General features: G+C 44.5%; 2 protein-coding genes across 3 annotated transcripts in view; one reads left to right on the top strand and one right to left on the bottom strand.

Annotated features, from left to right (window-relative positions):
• Nucleotides 1-91: 91 nt before the first annotated feature.
• LOC106813551 (N-lysine methyltransferase SETD8-B-like) lies at nucleotides 92-4,899 on the bottom strand. Of its 2 annotated transcripts, none has more exons than XM_014817713.1 (6): nucleotides 4,774-4,899; nucleotides 3,125-3,607; nucleotides 2,233-2,431; nucleotides 1,584-1,740; nucleotides 1,237-1,430; nucleotides 92-731 (listed from the first exon to the last, which is right to left on the bottom strand). In XM_014817713.1, the coding sequence occupies exons 1-6, from the start codon at nucleotides 4,793-4,795 to the stop codon at nucleotides 521-523; spliced, it is 1,266 nt and encodes a 421-aa protein (XP_014673199.1). In that variant the 5' UTR covers nucleotides 4,796-4,899; the 3' UTR covers nucleotides 92-520. The 2 variants fall into 2 exon arrangements, with proteins under 2 accessions (XP_014673199.1, XP_014673200.1); XM_014817714.1 differs by lacking the exon at nucleotides 4,774-4,899 and adding an exon at nucleotides 3,858-3,897.
• A 125-nt stretch (nucleotides 4,900-5,024) lies between these two features.
• LOC106813546 (probable palmitoyltransferase ZDHHC8) overlaps nucleotides 5,025-19,992 on the top strand; it is a 25,608-nt gene continuing 10,640 nt past the window's right edge. Inside the window, exon 1 of the mRNA XM_014817709.1 lies at nucleotides 5,025-5,364. Within this exon, the coding sequence (XP_014673195.1) occupies nucleotides 5,285-5,364 (80 nt within the window). The 5' untranslated portion in view covers nucleotides 5,025-5,284. The remainder of the gene's footprint in view (nucleotides 5,365-19,992) is intronic.

Raw genomic sequence — 19,992 nt, 5'->3', positions numbered from 1 at the left:
TTACTGATTAACAAGTGCATTATATTTTTCTACAGTAACGATAAAACAGCCAAATATTTGTGACATATGATAATACAAAATCAAGACAAGATTTAGGATCTGAAGATGTTATGTTCTAAAAATATACATGGAGTGAATACTTCAAATACATAATACATGGATTTCAACAACTGTGTCCTATCATGGTATCTTACACATTCAAATTCATTTCACATTTCGATCAGCATTTCAAAACCTCAATAAAAATTCTCAATCTGTGACTACATAAAATTCAATTCAAGATGGAAAAACAAATACGCACAAACTACTAAACTAAGAAAACAAGATTTGCATGTTAGATATCTATAAAATTGGCGAAAAACTGCACAATAATAAACATCACTGTTGTTATTCAATACGAAAATACATTGCACTTCCTTTAGCATAAAACGGTGCTATGCATCTGCAAACGATACAGATTCCGTAATTAATTACCCAACAGAACGTGACGGTTCTTGTATAAGATAGACGTGTAGATCTGCTACAATGCCAGCCATGGATGAGCATTGAGGGAGGTCTTGCTACGGTCTCCGTAGTCGTAGAGTAATTCCTCACCCGCTTCTACATCGCGCGACGCCACCAGTATGAGGTGCGGCTGCGCTCCTACTGCAACCTGCCTAGATTTCACATTGCCCTTCCTGCTGTGGTTAATGAGCCTGCCTAGCCGACCTGACTCCGCTGTAGCATCCACGCTGGAAGGCGAGTAAAAACCACGTAAAGCGAACAGCACTGCACGAACACGCAGCAGTGTGTTAGCCGGAGACCCATCTACCCGTCTTTTGGACGGCCTATTCTTGGATGAGACGGATGAAATTTGATAGAGACGGCAAGCTTATAAGAATATAAAATCATATCAGATTCCTTTCTTTTTGGCATTTCAGACTAAATTTCCTCCATTTTAAGGTAAGGCCCTCCCCCTAGGGCGCTTCGCACCCACAGCATCCTCGCTTTGCTCAGATGGTGAGACCCTTGATTTTTTTCCCTGGCTAACACCCTGACAAGCAGTTACTAAACGTCACAAGAAACAACAACAATATACCGACGGCTGTTTTTATGGCGGAAAGCGTGATCGAGAAAACTACTTCAGTCTATGCTCACCAGCACACCTCAGCCATCCGCGATCTACGACGCGTCGCTTCTACATCGCAACGCCAGCATGTGAATTTATATCGAGAAATGAGGCCGATCGACACTCACCAGTACTGCTTCGAGTTGAACGTGAAGTAATACATGTAGCAGCCGTACGTGTCGGGGGTCGCTGCATACTGCTCCTCCCTGAGTTTAGCGACGTCGACGCTGATCAAATCCCCGTGGTACTCGACGACAAACTCACCACGCTTGAACGGTTTGGTGGCGACAACCCCACGACCTTTACCAACGATATCCACGACCTGTGCAGAGTGCAACGTCGCTATATTAAATCACAACATTCAGTGACAATCCCTTCAGCTTGCTTTTGCTCTTATATAATGAAAGCGTATTACATATATATCCTAGATGCAACAAGAGGCCCACAAAGTCTGATGTTTACAGAATCTCCGTACCTCTAAGCCGTCCTCTCTGCCACTCAGTATGTATTCTTCCAGCTGCTTCTGCTTACATTCCTCTTGCACCGACTTGGACATTCGTGTGCTCCTCCGTACGGGAAAGAAATCTGTGATCAACTTGGACGGTGTGCTGTTGGTTTCCTTGCTCTTTCCTCTGCAAACAAGTTATCATGAAATATATATTTAGTAAACAGGGGTAGAAATTAACTTCTGAACAACGGACTCCCTGCCCTCAAAAACAGGGAGTCCGCAGCAAAAGGAGGTAGTCCGCACTCTGAAGTTCAAAACTGAATAAATTTTACAATAACGCATGTGCTTATTTTAGTTTCATGAGGTTGCATCTTGCATGTCTGCCAAATTTTCTTTGGACATTTACTGAAACATTTCGCGAGGCCGTGCTCTGGAACGAACTAGTTAGTATAGCAGAATTTTCAAGGAGTCACACGGACTCCTGCATATGTCAAATCAGGGAGTCCGATAGTAAATCGTGGAGTATTTGACTCCGGACTCACGTTAATTTCGCACCCTGTTTAGTGAGCATATGCATCTACAGATCAGTGACGAAAATTCTCTACACGATAAGAAACAGATTCTTGAAGCATGACTCGTCATTTCAGTTTATTCATAACAGCAGTTACATTGTTACCTATTCCCACGTATTTGAGTTGCTTTTGTGTCACTCTTCTTTTGGCCCCGCCCTCGGCCATTTCCGTTTTTAACTGGAGGTTGCACCTGCTTTGTCTTCACTAAAGACTCAAAAGGTGATAAGGTGGGTGTTGATTTTTCTTCCCTTTTCTTAGTGGGTGTGGAGTCTGGAGTCAGAAGCACTGTGCTGTCACTCAGATCTAAGAAGTTGAAAAAAATGCTATTAAAATTTAACATAATACATTTTGCAGATTGTTTGGTTTAAATAAAAAATTATTGCCGTAGATGTATTTCACACAGATCCGTTAATGTAGGCACTACTTCCTCTATGCATAATACACATGTATGCTATATTAAGTAAAACACATGTTTTACTTCATAATAGTATATGTATGTGTATAACTGTATATATGTATATAAAGATACCAGACATGCATTACAGAGCCTAGGCAAACATTTATTATTGTGTTTGTCAAACAATGGAGGGAGTGATTGTGCTGGAAACATGCACAGGCAAGAGAGTAGTTTGGCCATTAGCCGAACAAAGCAAACGTGTTTTCTAGAAAGAAGTATACGAGCTGGAATTAGTTTGCTTTTATTCTATATACTCCCAACCACACCTCTAAGATAATAGCACCCTGGCAGCCTGTGCATCACAATCAGTGGTTTTCAAGACTGGTACACTGTCATTGGTGCCCCCGTGTGTTAGGTATCCAATCTTTAACATTCTCGCCAATATCCCAGACCTCCACATCCAGGCATAGACCTGCACCACTGGAACTACAATAACCTACCCGATTTTCTTAGAAATACAGCAGTACACCAAACGTTCTTAACAACTATCTAAATACCATAACAACACGGAGACATTCTGTTGCCACTATGTTCTGTACCTGTAGCTTCAAATTCCGTTACTTCAATCTTCAGATGCTGTTCTTGAGTCAATTCGACTTTCGTTTCAGCGTCGTCTTGTCGCACTTCGCCGATGCATGGCTGTGGTGGAGGCTTAACGTTGTTACTTGCATTACACAAATTTTCGAGACAGCCGTCCAACCTGGTCAGGTCTGCATTCTTCTGCAGCACCGGAGGTTCCAGCTCTCCTGTCTCACTGTCATTGCTACTCAAATCTCCACAGCAGTTAGAGAGTGAGGGCAAACTGGACCCATTTACAGGAGGGACTTGATTAATGGCGGATTCTTTACAATTGTCTATTGCGGCACGTAGATGGTCGCCACTTCCATCACATGGTGTGCAATGTGGCACGGGAGACGTCTGTGCAATTGTCAGTGAAGATTTATTGTTAGCTATCTTTGGCACGGGCGACGCTGTACTTGGTGACTGAGGAATCACCTTCGCTTTGTTACCCGCCCTCTTTCCTAAAAGTAAAAATTACATAACGACTATAAAGTAAGTAGTAAGACTACTGCTAACACTAATTTAACTTACTGTTGTTACCGAAATTAAATTAACAATACTATAAGGCTCGACACTAGCGGTGGCCCGGTGGCCCGGGGCCACCAAAACTTGATATCGGGCCACCAAAATTTCCAAAAGTTAAAATTTGGTGGCCCGAACGGGCCACTAAAATTTCAAAGTGTCTATGTGATAAAAATAATTGTTTCTTACGTGCTAATCTCATTCAAAAGAGAGCGAGCAATTCGCGGAGCGAGGGCACACGTACGCACGTGCAGCATTCTACCGCGTGCATACACGGGCGCACGGTTTATCCGTCTACTGCGGCTGCAACAAGCCACGTTATTGTGTTAGACTGGTATCCGGCCTCACGCTCTGCTAGACAATGTACACGCTCTGCGACGAACAGTTCGGCCGCGAACCAGTCTAGCCAGAGGTCAAAATCTGAGCGGGCGCAGGCCATAGCATATTTTGCAAGCGCCAGCATACATGTGATTACATTGTATCAAGCGAACCAGACAATGCGGTTCTGGTGAAAATTTGATGCCGTGGAATGGATAATTCAAATGTATGCCTCAATCATCAATGTCAGTGTGTGGGGTTTGTTTAAAGACTTGTGCAAGTGCATCAGACGGCCCAATTTTCAAATAATATACAATACGAGATTGAAATAAAGATTTATAATGTTTTTCTTTGTTTTTTTTCGGGCTACCAAATTTTATTTTCGGGCCACCAAAAATTGAAAATCAATGATTTTGGTGGCCCGATCGGGCCACTGAAAAAAAAAGTTAGTGTCGAGCCTTGAGTATAATATATAGTCTAGACTTTAGTAATACTCGTGATTGTTTTCCACCCTTGAACTTGGAATTCCTGCCCCGGGGAATGAAATCACAACCATCATGATCAACATTACCAACATTCATTGTTTTATCACGAGTCATTGTGTTGCCAAATTTGTCTCTCTCCGTATTCGGTAAAGTCCCTAAACATTTGAAGAATAACCATTACGACTACGAGATTACATTCTCAGTGTCACTGCCTACTGTATTTATTGCCTGTAATACTGTATTGTTACTCCTCGCACTACGGCGGCCAGACGACACAATAGTATTCATAATGCACCACTTACCTGCTCTACCTCTCCTGCCCATTTTGAAGTATAAGATGGATACACAAATATAGTATTACAAGCTACTTCAAGTAAAACGTAAATGGGTTTTAAACTTCAATGTTTTCCTTTTTCGAAACAAGGCACGCGCCATGATGCTTTGCTCTGATTGGACGATCTATGTTACAGGAATCCAGCCGCCGCATCCATGTACAATGCTGGCGACTTGCACACAATTAGCGGCTGGATTTACGTGACTGCTTACTATTTTCGCGTTTCATATCGTTCCGCGGAGAAATACTGCACAAAAACAATAAACACATTTTAATGTTGTTACGAAAATATTTGATGAAAATTGTTGTGGATCTTATTTTATAAGCTATAATTGTGGGTTCGTCCAATACTGGCGAGGAAGCTAAATAAACTTTGGAACTAGTTTCACTAGAGCGCGTTTTCCCGGTATGTGCGTTCGTTGGTTAGTGAGACATGTCATGTCAGATTTTGCCGTTTTTCACAAAAATTGCCAACTAGGATGGCATCTACACAGTTTGTCCCAGCACTGTGTGCGTGGTTGATGCTGTTGTCGGTGTCTGGGCTATACTACGCCTTTCCGTAAGTATATGTTTGAAGACTATTCACTAACTGTGTACTGGTCAATCTGTGTTGTTGTTACTCACTTGAGCTCACTGACAGTGACAGTGACAGTCGCGTTGTTTAGACTTGGCTTTCCGTAACTTGCTGACCTGACTGAATGTAGATACAAAATGAAAATGCATCGCTTAATTAACTTGTATTTCCCCTGATTAAACTATTATTATGCAGCATACTATAGCAACAGATAACTCGTTGCATAACACGTCATCTTGCATTTGCATACACTATTGAAATTGTGTGATATCTGTCATTCTGTGATGCAGGAGAGTCCGAGAGAACTGGGAGTGATGATACTAGGTTTGCCTCTGGTCCATATTACTTGAGTCCCAATGTACATATATAATGTATCATCATCATACTGCACCATCACTCGTACCCAACCCCTAAATGCCAACTTTACCCGTAACCTTATTCCACCCAATCATTATTTGATGGATCGTGAGCCCTGGAGTAGACTCATCTGTTACGATTAGAATTACTGTAGAATCCTGCCCAATCCTAGTTTGAGACCCCGCTAATATGTTTTAGCACATATACTAAATTAATCCGCGATGCCGGTTAATGCAGTAGTAGCCAACACACATTAAATGCGCTTCAAGTAGTGTTTGCACCTTTGCACAGTGAGGTGGTCGTGGTGCGAATACTATGACTTTATGCATTATTGTGAGTCTGGGTGCATTCTCGTACTGTATGCACACATGGCTCAGCTAGGCAATGTGCAAGTTTTTGTTAAATTATGAATTGCATTAGCCTAGACCTAGGTGGTAGAGCTGTCTGTCTGTGTGCACTGTACTGTACCATGGCATTTTGAATGCACCTTCTTTAGTTTGTGTGACCTCACATCAGCAACCAATTAAATTTTTTTCCAGGAATTAACCACATGGTCATGAGTTAGTCGTACTGATTAGGTAATAATAGCTATCATTTATGATATAATAACTGGCAAAGGAATGTGCGATTGGAATAAAATCCCATTCGTTTAGGAAATATTTTTATAAATTAGTCAAAGGGAGTTTCAGATTTGATTGGATGGCCCTAATATCTATTTATCTGTCTATCTGTCTATCTGTCTATCTGTCTGTCCATCCGTCCATCTATCTATCTATCTATCTATCTATCTTTCCCTTTATCTGACTATATATAGTAGAAAAGGTCTTAGGTTGCACGATATTCAGTTATAATGAAAAAAAGAGAATAATCTATTAACATTTAGGTATACACAAGAGCTTCCATCTTTTTGAAATTGTCTTATATATAATTATATATATATATATAAGTCATATAAGTGCGTATATAAACTTTGTAGGCACCTGAGATTATATTTCATTCCCCTGAGCTGTGTATCCTCAATATCAGATCAAATTTTCATATATATGTATATATATATATATATATATATATATATATATATAAATAATCATTATCACTATCGTGAGAGACTCGTGCGATGATTGTAATGTGTTTCACGAATTACAGTTAATCAATTACCAGTGCTCTTCTCCATGCAAAGATATTCTGATTAGATGTAACAGCAGCGGCCATGTCAGCTTTCACTGACCTACAGTCAGACCGCAGGCGTGGTGGAACCCCGTTTCGAGAAACCAACTCTCAGTGGGCATATACGTCCATGCTATTCCATGGCAATAAACTTGCATCGATTATCCGCTGTCCCTAAACAGTTGATTAGATATTTCGGTTGGAGCAGTCGTGTTTCGCATTTCATGTGATTGTACGCGGCACCGGGTCATCCATTTTAATACAAGTGCGCGGTCACCATAAAAACGTGCGTGAGCCGGTTACTGGCCGTCGAAGTAATTGCGTGTCCGTAGGGGTGTGCGCTTATTTAGAGAGAAAATAAGCAGCATCTAGCATCGCTGCGGCATACGAATGGAGGCAAATCGCCGCCGCCTGTCAGCATAATGTACCGCGAGGTATTAACATCTGCACAGGAGTAATGTGAAAATTGTCTTCGGAACAGACCAGACGTTCGTACCGCTAGCAACACTGATGGAAACACGGAACTTGATGTCGGGTGCCTTGGAGGTTGTGTTAAGTGTTTGCAAATGGCAATTTAATTTGCGATTTTGTCAACCTGCTTAGAAACTGGTTTGGGCATGCTCATCTCTCATGGAAAATTGCACATTCTAAAAGTGGCGGAAACCATGCTTGCAAAGAACTACAGCCACTTTATTGCTGAATTTTAACTGCATAATATGTCCCAGCGTGTGGTTGCATGAAATGCACATTAATAGTGCAGTCATGTACATGCACATTCAGTAAATCAATACACGCGCGTGTCACTCCCTCATCTCTCTCTCTCTCTCTCTCATCTCTCTCTCTCTCTCTCTCTCTCCCCCTCTCTCTCTTCTCTCTCTCTGCTCTCTCTCTCTCTCTCTCGGGCGCTCTGCCTCCTCTCTACTCTCTCTCTCTCTCTCTCTCTCTCTCTCTCGTCTCTCTGCTCTCATCTCTCTCTCTCTCTTTCTCTCTCTTCTCTCTCTCCTCTCTCTCTCTCTCTCCGGTCTGTACCCGATGCGTGTGTGTTTGTGCTGCGTGTATGCCTGCATGCGCGAGTGTTGCGTCGGGATTGCGCGTGTGCCGTAGATTCATGTGCCTTCCGTCGTGCTGTGTGCTGCGCATTTGTTTACGCACCGAGGTGGGCAGTATTGTTTCATTAGACGTGGTCATGCCTTTGTACAATACCTCTATTCCAATTTTCCTAAATTAGAGAAATTGGCTTGTCTTACAGTCTACAGGTAAGTTATAAACATAACTGCACATTACATACGCAAAAATTAATCTCTACCGTAATCGGCTCCCTGTCATTGTCGCAGCGCCAACTTGCGCAGTGCGTGACGATAACATGACTCAGAAATCCGTTTTTATAGCATCCAACGATTAATTTCGATTAAAATGTGCGCCGCTAAAAAGAGTCCCTATAAGAACTCCGGAAACCAGCCTGTGGAACCGTTCTGGGTATTGTCTGCCTATGGTATCTTTGATGCACTTTTCTCTGCCTGTTGAAATTCAAGTCAGTTATTTTTGTCCTTTACATTTTTAATGCACGTTGTGACACCTTCAGCTGCGCTACATGCGTTGATGCTATTTAGGGTATAACACCACACACTCTAGCGTCTATTTATCTATACCGCTCTCTTATCGTCCGTTTGCGAGGCGCAGGCCTGTGTGTCCGAATAGTGGTTATCCAAACGCCCTTCGAACCGTTCTGCAATTAGATATTATCTGTGCTTCGGTGTCTTCTGAACTCGTGGTTTAGATGGTTTCGCTCATTCGATACGTCTATAACTAGCCAAGCACGGGCGCGAGATGAGAGAAGACTTTGTGGGCTTCACACATGTTGTTTCATGCTTACATGTTGTACACATGTATTCGTTTATGTATGTTCACACGTTCACACGTTAACATTACGGTGGTTTCAGGGTGCCAAAATTAACGGAGTCTGGAGTCAAATACTCCCTGATTTACTGCCGGACTCCCTGATTTGCATATATGCAGGAGTCCGTGTGACTCCCTGAAAATTCTGCCATACTAACTCGTTCATTCCAGAGCACGGCCTCATGGGAATTACCGTATTTTTTCAGCCAATGTGCAAAGAAAATTTGGCAGACGCTGCAACCGCATGAATCTTCAAAATAAGCACAGATTTTGAGGGCAGGCAGTCCGTTGGACTCCCTTGTTCAAAGTTAATATCTACCCCCAGGGGCCCATTGTCAGAAACAAATTAGTCCATTTAACCTTAACATTAACTTTTTCCCTTGAGCATGACAGAAACTTTCGTAAATTAAAAGAATTAAAAATTTCTCGTAACTTTTCTTTTAACTTAAGAGAGATCCTAGACCCTCCCTTAACTTTAATATTAAGTTGAAAATAACACATTTACACTCGAATTACAATTATAGTGATATTATATTTTTATAATAATGAGATAAAATGTGTGCTTTTCTTTGCAACAAACACTGTACTGAAATAATATTCTGATTAATTACTTGGACGGGTATGGCTAGTCTACCGCTAATAAAACAAAACAATACATTTACAAATGACGTATGGCATTTGTTCTCTTGTTTTAAAGGTTTGCAACGCTTGCCACGATTCTCGCGTCTCGCGTTGCAGTGTGAGAATTTGTCTTGTTGTGCAGAATAAATTCATGACCACGTAATTTTTCATCAAATATTATTTATATGTGGTTAGCCATCATTAGTGATGTCACGATCATCGGTTGAACAGTGGCTCGAACCAAGCGCTTGGTTATGAAAATCCATAATCAATTTCATCGGATTATTATTATTTTTTTAACTTGAACAAGAAAACTTGGAAAAGTGATGAGAATCAGAGATATCATCGCTACTATACAAGTTATCCTTTATTAACATACATGTATTATACACACAGTAGTAAATAGTGCAAAACAAACAGTAAACAGGGCTAAAGAGGCACATACATGCACACACGTACATGCGCACGACGTTGCGCACACGCAGGCATTCAACAAAAATGGGAGTGTGATTGCTCGGGTAATTCTCGAGCAATTCTCAAGGTCACTTCGGCAAAACGCTTGTTAAAGTGATCGATGCCATGCAAATTAATACTAATTAAATTGCCATCCGAGTAGCAAGTGCATGCATGTATGTATCAGGCAGCATCGGGAGCAGGGTGTTACTGTTAGCCAGGGAAAATATTCAGGGAGTCTCACCATCTGAGCGAAGCGAGGATGCTTCGGGCGCGAAGCACCCTAAGGGGGAGGGCCTTACCTTAAAATGGAGGAAATTTAGTCTGAAATGCCAAAAAGACAGGAATCTGATATGATTTTATATTCGTATAAGCAGCTGCACTGTTGTCAATAACAAGGTGTATAATATAATATATAAAATTGGGCCGCCCTCATGCCATCTCTATCAAATTTCATCCGTCTCATCCAAGAATAGGCCGTCCAAAGGAGGGGTAGACGTGTCTCTGGCTAACACACGGAAATTCTGGAGGCAGTGCGGCAGCGATGATCAGTGCGGATGGATGCACGGTGATTATTTATGGCACGCCATCAGTCACACCGATTTGTTTCGATATTATTCGTTGATTTTCATTCTCCGCGCCGTACTCGTGCGTGCCATCGGGGGATGGGGATGCATGCAAGCGAGTGTCGGAGGCTGTTGCTAGGCACACCGGGCTGCTGTTTTTGAACTCCACGCGGGGCGCGCTGGGGGAAATGACGTGAGAGGTAGTCGGGTAGCGCGGTCGCCTCTGCTGCTGCCGCTTTGTACATAATTTCATTTCCGCGTTTCACGCGTCGCTCTCATTTCCGCTCGGCTTCGCTCCTTCTCCCTGGTTTCGCGTTGATTGACTAGTCCGCTATAATCCGTTACCATAGTTTCATAGCGCGCTAAAACTAAAAGACGGCGATAGTATCTGCGACTCGCCGCGTCAAGCGGTTGACTTTTATCGGAATAATGCCGAAAATAAATTGCTATCGTGCGTGTGTGTTTGTGTGCGTGTATGCCTGCATGAGTGTGTGCGTGGGTGCGCGTGTGCGTGTTCATGTGCGTGTGCGTGTGTGCGCATTTGTTTACGCAGAGGTGGCAGTATTAGTTTCATTAGGTGGTCATGCCTTTGTACAATACCTCTATTCAATTTTCCTAAATTAGAGAAATTGGTTGTCTACAGTCTACAGTAAGTTTAAAATAATGAATTAATACGCAAAATTTAATTCTACCGTAATCGGCTGTATTTTCACGCAACTGTGCATGGGTGACGATAACTGACTCAAATCCGTTTTAATTAGCATCCACATTAATTTCGATTAAAATGTGCGCCGTAAAAAGAGGTATTGTTCTGCAGATTTGATGCATTTTCCTGCTGTTGAAATTCAAGTCAGTTATTTTGCTTTACATTTTTAATGCACGTTGTGACACTTCAGTGGTACATGCGTGATGCATTAGGGAACAATAGGTATATATATACGCTCTATGTTCACCAGCCGGTGCGAATGTCAAACACTGGAACCGTTCTGATTTATATTCTGTGGTGTTTAACTCGTGTTAATGTTCTATATATATAATAGAAGAGCCGAATGAGAGAACTTGTGGCTTCACACATGTTGTTTCATGCTTACATGTTGTACACATGTATTCGTTTATGTATGTTCACACGTTCACACGTTAACATACGTGTTTCAGGGTGCAAAATTAACGGGAGTCTGGAGTCAAATACTCCCTGATTTACTGCCGGACTCCCTGATTTGACATATATGCAGGAGTCCGTGTGACTCCCTGAAAATTCTGCCATACTAACTCGTTCATTCCAGAGCACGGCCTCATGGAATTACCGTATTTTTTCAGCAAATGTGCAAAGAAAATTTGGCAGACGTGCAACCGCATGAATCTTCAAAATAAGCACAGATTTTTGAGGGCAGGGAGTCCGTTGGACTCCCTTGTTCAAAAGTTAATATCTACCCCAGGGGCCCATTGTCAGAAACAAATTAGTCCATTAACCTTAACATTAACTTTTTCCCTTAGAGCATTGACAGAAACTTCGTAAAATTAAAAGAATTAAAAATTCTCGTAACTTTTCTCTTAACTTAAGAGATCCTAGACCCTCCCTTAACTTTAATATTAAGTTGAAAATAACACATTTACACTACGAATTACAATTATAGTGATATTATATTTTATAATAATGAATAAAATGTGTGCTTTTCTTGAAAAACACGTCAAATATGCATTAATTATCTTACCGCTAAATAAAACACAAACATACATTTACAAATGTACGTATGGCATTTGTTCTCTTGTTTTCAAGGTTTTGCATACGCTGCCGAACGATTCTCCGCGTCTCGGTTGCAGTGTGAGAATTATGTCTTGATCTTGTGGGCGTTAAATATAGTTCATCGACTTCAGTTCGTAATTTTTTCATACAAACTATCTATTTATATTGTGGTGTAGCTTTAAATCAATCAGTGATGTCACGATCATTCGGTTTGATACGTTAAGTTGGCTTTCGAACCAATGGCGCTTGGTTTATAAATCCAATAATCATTTCATTCGATATTATTTTTCTTTTTAACTTTTGAACAAGAAACTTTGGAAAAGTGATCGAAATCAGAGATATCTATCGCTACTATAGTATCAAGTTTATGACGCTTTTATTTATATCAATACATGTATTAACACCCAGTAGTAAATAGTGGGCAACACAAACGTAAACAGGCTAAAGAGGCACATACTTGCACACACGTGACATGCGCACTGACGTTGCGCACCACGCCAGGCCTTCAACAAAAATGGAGTGTGATTGCTCAGGGGTAATTCTGAGCGAATTCTCAAGGTCGACTTCGGCAAAAACGCTTGTTAAAGTGATTCGATCCTGCACAATTATACTAATTAATTGCAGATCCGAGTAGCAAGTGCATGCATGTATCGATCAGGCAGCCATCGGGAGCAGGGTGTTTACTGTTAGCCAGGGAAAATATTCATGGGAGTCTCACGCATCTGAGCGAAGCGAGGATGCTGTCGGCTCTTCTGCCGAAGCACCCTAACAGGGGGAGGGCCCTACTTAAGAATGGTACGGAAATTTAGTCTAAATGCCGTACAAAATAACAGGAATCTGATATATTTATATTCGTTATAAGCAGCTGCACTGTTGCAATGAACAATGGTTAATTAATAAAAATAATAAAATTGGGTCCACTTTTTTCGCCCTGCATGCCATCTTCTATCAACATTTCATGCCGTCTCATCCAAGATTAGGCCGTCAAATGGGGGTAGAGTGATTCTGGGCTAACACGGAAATTCTGGCAGGCAGTGCGTCAGCTGATTGATCAGTGCCGGATGGTATGCACGGTGATTATTTATGCACCCATCAGTTTCACATCCTCCTGGGATTTCGTTAGGCCGATTGTTCGATATTATTCGTTTTTTGACATTTTCATTTTCTCCGTCGCCGTACCTCGGTTGCTTTGTGCCATCGGGGGATGGGGTATGCATGCAAGCGAGTGTCGAGGCGTTGTCTAGCACATTTCTTACAGTTTTTGATTCCGCGCTGCTGTTTTTGAACTCGCACCGGGGCGTTGCCGATGGGGAAACTTGTACGTGATTAAGGTAGTCGGGTAGCGCGGTTCGCTCTGCTAGGGCTGCGCTTTGTAGCATTCATTTCATTCCGCGTTTCACCGGTCGTCTGCTTCTCATCTTCGCTGCGGATTTTCTTCGCGTGCCTTCTCCTGGTTTCGCCGTTGATATGACTATCCGGGCTGATAATCGTTACCACTAGGTTTCATAGCGCGCATAACACTAATGAGCGGCGATAGTATGCTTCTGCGACTCGGCCGCGTCAAGACGTTTGCCTTTATCGGAATAATGCCAGGAAAATATATTTGCTATATTTATATACTATATTATATATATATATAATATCTCCTGATGATTATATAGTTATTATTTATATGTTATATATTATTCATATTATATTATATAATATATATTCGCTGCTTGAGCTCCGTGCTTGCGAGGGAGCTCAGCTGCCGGCATTAGTGCAGACATGTAATGCTATCGGGTGGCAGGAAGTCACGATGTACGTCAGTGATGCTGCTGCTGTTGCTAATGATGATGATGATGATGATGATGATGCTGACCATGATCTCACGGACGCAGACACAACGATGACCACGTTACAGCAAACATCGTCACACGGTAATGTTTATGGATTCTTTCGCTTTTTTTGTTTCCACGGTGTGTGCGCGTGAGTGTCAGAGTGAGAGAGCCTGCAGCAAGATTTCGCCCGGTCGTCCGTGGTAACGTTGTAAAAATGTCATCCGCAGCGTCCCGCGCGTAACCGTGTTACGCATCTTCCCGCATATATGTTACGAGTGATATCGACAAATACTGTGGTGTGTACAGCATTTCGAATTGCATATCATACTGTACGCGCCACGGCGCCGCCATTGCGCGTACACTAACACATATATTTAAGAGTGTATAAGAAGAATATATATAGAATATATAGAAGAATATATATATAACTCTTAATATATGTGTTGTTAGTGTTACGCTTGCAATGGGGCGCCCGTGCGCTACAGTTGACATGCTTCAAGTGCCTGTGTGTTGTGTCACTGTGTGTGTGTATGTGTGTGTGTTGTGTGTGTGTGTGTGTGTGTTTGGTGTGTGTGTGTTTGTGTGTGTAGTGTGTGTGTGTGGTGTGTGCTGTGGTGTTTGTGTGTGTGTTGTGTGTGTGTGGTGTGTGTGTTTGTGTGTGTGGTGTGTTGTGTGTGTTGTGGTGTGTTGTGGTGTGTGTGTGTGTGTTTGTTGTGTGTGCGCGCGCGCAGCTGTCGGCGTGCGTGTGATGTGTATAGTATTTTATACAGCATGGCGATGCGCTGCTACTGGTTCTGTCGTACTTCCGTGTGTATTCATGTGCGTGGTGCGTGCGTTCCGGTGCGCGGGTTTGGTGTGCGTGCCCCTGTGTGCATGTGCGCGTCGTATTATGTGCGAGTTGTATTTGCATATGGCATGAGTATGATAATAACACATGTGTTATTATCTACTCTTGATATAGCATCAAGAGCCTAATAATACCTTTTTATTACCCAATTTACACTACAGTGTATTATTGAGCTCTTGATGTCATGTATTAGGCTAGTGTCGCATGCGGTGTGACTGTGTGTGCTTAACGTTCGCTGCATTCCGTACGTGTGTGTGCGTGTGTGTGTGGTTGTGTGTGGTGTGTGTGGTGTGTTGTTCGGACTGCGTTGCTGCGTCGCGCTGAGTGTGTGCCGTGTCGTGCGCGTGCGCTGCGTGCGTGCGTGTATGTTGGTGTGTGTGTGTTTTGTGTGTGTGTTGTGTGTGTGTCGTGTGTGGTGTGTGTGTGTGTGTTGTGTGTGTGTGTGTGTGTGTTGTCTGTTTGTGTGTGTGTGGTGGTGCGCTGCGCGTGTGTGGTCGTATGTGAAAATGTCTATATATATGGACTTGCATGCGCGTGCGTGCGTGTACGTGTGTCTGTCTGATTTTTTCGGGCGTCTGCGCTCGTGTTGGTCACGTCTGCGTCTGCGCTCGTGTTGGTCACGTCTTCGTCTACCGCTGAAATACGTCGTACACGGTGCTTTGCTCGGTGTTGTTGTGATTTGCGCGCGCACGGCAGAATTGAAATTGGCACGCTGCTACCATTCGCGCGACGCACGCAGACGGCCGTAGAAACGAAGACGGGCGGAGCAGCACCGTCGCTAATGCACAGAACCGATCTAGAAGCCCGCCCCTCCTCTCTCCCTGTCCTCCCTCCTTCTCCCTCTCCCCAGGCAGCGCAGACTGTCTACCCCGCTCTCCCTCCTCCTCCCGCTCCTCTTCCTCCTCCCCTCCCTCCTCCTCCCCAGGCAGCGCAGACTGTCTAGCCCGCTTTCCCTCCTCCTCCCGCTCTCCCTTCTCCTCTCCTCCCTCCTACTCCCCAGGCAGCGCATACTGTCTGGCCTCCTGCCTTCTGTGAGAACGAACCTAAACCTCATTGAGAGTCACCGGGAGGTGTGGAGAGTGAGTATCAGGGTGCGGGGGGGGGAGGGCTGCGTGAGGAGAAGAAACTGAAAGCGTGTGCGAGTGAGTGATAGTGGAGATGATGCATCTGTTTGTCTCGATCACGAGCTCGCTGTCATATACCGTGCTCACCTCGCGTCCCCCGCTGCCGCCGGAGCCTCGCAGCTCGATCGACCTGTCATCTCACACGCCCGCGACCACGGCGTCAAACGATACCACGGCAACGGTGGCGTATAGGGAGGTTTACGGCGGTACACTGCAGTGACGCAGGACGCAGGCGTGCAGTGACGCAGGACGCTGCGTGTAGTGCGGCGTGACGCAGGACGCTGCGTATAGTATAGTGAGTGTCGTGTCACCCCCGAGGTAGGAGAAGGGAGGAGAAGAAGAAGAAGAAGAAGAAGAAGAAGAACGTACTGTACGTGCACGCACGCACGCACGCACGCACGCACGCACGTGCAGGTTGATTGGCGTGTTAGAGAGGCGCGTGTTATCCGCATCGCTGATGGCCGTGACAGCACCGGAGTTATAGTGAAAGGCTCAACACTACCACCACCACCATCATCATCATCATCACCATCATCACTGCCACCACCACCACCATCATCATCACCATCATCACCATCATCACCACCACTATCACTGCCACCACCACCAACACCACCGCCACCTGGTCCGTGATCATCATTGCCATCACAACCAACACTGGTCATCATTATCTTCATCATCATCACCATCATCACTACCACTATCACTGCCACCACCGCCGCCACCACCAACACCATCATCGCCATCATCGCCACCACCACCACCACCATCGTCATCATCATCATCATCATCATCATCATCATCATCATCATCATCATCAGGCCGACGACAGCGCAGCAACCCAATTATCATCATCACTGCTGGTGATGGCTTCTCGTGCATCGAGCGTGTGCGGAGTACGCGTGCGCATGTGCCGCTGCTGCCTAGACTGGCTTCATAAGTCATCGTTGAATCGTACTCCCGTAGCAATGACATAGATACGCGCAGTGAGTGAGTGAGTGAGTGAGTGAGTGAGTGAGTGAGCTGCCTCGATGATTGGGCTGCTGGAAGGATTGCACGCGAAACTCGTGTGCGTAAGACTAAGAGTGGAGCTATACACGCACGCACGCACGCACGCACGCACATGCGCTCAAACAGACGTCACATACACGCACGCATACATAACATCAGGAGTTAATAATGACAATTATGTTTATTATGTTAATGTTCATTATTAACTCCTGATAACATAGAAACACGCATGCACGCATGTACACGCATTCATAACATACGCACTCGCACAGACATCACGCGCACATACGCACGCGTACATAACGTAGAAACACGCATGCACGCATGCACGCATACACGCATGCATGTATGCTTGACACATACGCATAGACGCACGTACGCACACGCGCTCTGGCGCACGCACCAGCTAATATAAGGAGTAAGGAGTGAGTGTCGAGGCAGTACAGCTGCTGCTCGCAAGGCCTGCACGCCACGCGCTTTCCGCTAGCCATGTTATTTACTGATTGCATATTCCTGTTAACCTTTTTTGTGGGCTCCGGTAGTCCCGCAGCCGCTGCTGCTGCTGCTGCTGAATATCTCACACAGTCGATTACCGCGTCGTGATCAGATGCTGAAAGCGTCGGAAAGCCATTGGTAGCCGATTCGGTATCCTAGCAACCGAGCCGGCAGCGTGCATGTCTTAGTGGTCGCTAGCTGCTACTGCTATACGCGTGGGGCGGGGGGGGGGAGGTTCCCGTGAGGTGTTTACTCGCACGCAGCAAGGCTGGCTGAGGGGTTACCTCTTTATTGCCTGTAGACATTTTAGCTGGGGTCTTTTTCGTCGGTTTTTGTCATTTCCGTAAAGGGTTCGAAATTTCGGGCAGCGTGGAAAATAGTGATGTCACGATCATCGATTATACTCGATCATCGGTTGAACAGTGGCTCGAACCAAGCGCTTGGTTATCAAAATCCATAATCGATTTCATCGAAAGAAAAAAAATCGAAATAAATGTAAAACTTGGAAAAGTGATGAGAATCAGAGATATCATCGCTACTATACCAGTTATCCTTTATTAACATACATGCATTATAGTATTATACACACAGTAGTAAACAGTGCAAAACAAACAGTAAACAGGGCTAAACAAGCACATACATGCACACACGTACATGCACACGACGTTACGCACACGCAGGCATTCAACACCCCGAGTAACCGATTGTAACCGATCATCGATTACTTGGGTTCAACCGATGATCGATTACGAAATTACAACCGATTGATAACACTAGTGGAAAACCAGGTCAGGGTTTTGGTTGATGGGGCAGATGGTTTCACTGTTTCACATAGGGCTGCCTGACTTCAGGTAGCAATTTAAGATTTTAATGTGCATGCCCAGTCACTGGGGGATAGCCCAATAAAAAAGATGTCTACTTAGAAAAAGTCTCCATACGAAAATTAACATAAGTTGGATCACTCTCATGATTAGGTCACGTGCTACTATGCATCGTAAATTATATAATATATATATTTTTCTGTTAGATTTTATCGTTACGTACAGTGCCATCAATGCAAATTGTATTTCCAAACTTAAAATGAATCTAGAAAGTTTCAAGTAACGATTAAGAAGTTTTTTTACAACTATTTATCCTCGTCAGAAATACTGGATGTATGTGTCACGTGTATTGTAACTTCTCGAGAAGAATAACCAAGATAGAGGCAGCCATACAGTAATCGAACCGTAAAAGATAAATATGGGATGTTATAACGATGCTAAAATAGTTTTATTTTGTACATATCGGATAGACTCAGACTCCAAAACGAAGGCTGCAGCAATGAGTCGAATCATAGTCATCATAAATTGGTATAAATGTTTTCATTTGTCGATGCCAATAAGTGGGAACCCTGTGCACTTTGATTACGGCTCCCCGATGATCCGTGTGTGTTTATCCACCGCCTGCCTGCTGTGAGATGTGAGATGTGAGAGGAGAGGACAGGAGAGGAGGAGGAGGAGGAGAGAGTGTGTAGCCTGAGGGATGCCTTCTGCCTCAGCTTCCTCATCCCGCCAGCTGTGAGATGTGAGAGGAGGAGGAGGAGGAGGAGGAGGAGGAGGAGGAAGAAGAGGAAGATAGAGTGTGTAGCCTGAGGGATGCCTTCTGTCTCAGCCTCCTTGTCCTGCCAGCTGTGAGATGTGAGAGGAGGAGGAGGAGGAGGATGGAGTGTGTATCAGCCTCCTTGTCCTGCCAGCTGTGAGATGTGAGAGGAGGAGGAGGAGGAGGAGGATGGAGTGTGTAGCCTGAGGGATGCCTTCTGTCTCAGCCTCCTCATCCCATCGCTGCGGCGACGGAGTGCACTCGGGCGTGGCTTTAGCATCCTTGACGTGCGCGCGCACGCAGCATCCGACGCCGCAACGCGAGCATCGCCTCCTATGTCACATTTTCGTCGATGAATCCTCGCGTGGTGCTGGCGGGAGCTTGTCCTGGTGAGCGAGCGAGGGACCTCTCACGTAGGTCTCACGCGGCGCCGCGTAACCGCTGACAACGAGTCACGAGCGGTGGAACGATCGCAGTGGCTGCGTACGCGAGGGAGAGCTGGATGTGTGGATCCCCCCCCTCCCCCCGCTCATGGCTTCTATGTATTCGTGGCACGGCGGTTGCATCCGTCATGCTGCGGCGCGTCTCTTATCCGCGAAACGTTTTAATTGCGTTTAGCGAAATTAATAAATTAGGGTAATCAGTTAATCACCTCGCTCGCGTGTGCGAAAACCCGAAGCTCCACATGGACGAGTGAGAGTGATCATGTCTGCTAATGGGATTTCGTGAATCGCATGCGTGCGCGTGCGCGTGCGTGCGTGTGCGTGCGTGCGTGCGTGCGTGCGTGCGTGTGTGAGTGTGTGTGTGTGTGTGTGCGTGCGTGTATGTGTGTGTGTGCACGCGCGTGCGTGTGCGTGGTTAACGTTTCTGGATTCTCCTCTTCTTCTTCAGAGAGAGAGAGAGAGAGAGAGAGAGAGAGAGAGAGAGAGAGAGA

The sequence above is a fragment of the Priapulus caudatus genome, unplaced genomic scaffold, assembly GCF_000485595.1.
Source record: "Priapulus caudatus unplaced genomic scaffold, Priapulus_caudatus-5.0.1 Scaffold790, whole genome shotgun sequence".
NCBI lineage: Eukaryota > Metazoa > Priapulida > Priapulimorpha > Priapulimorphida > Priapulidae > Priapulus > Priapulus caudatus.
Note: the sequence above shows the minus strand (reverse complement) of the source record. Positions and strands in the feature narration are given on the sequence as shown.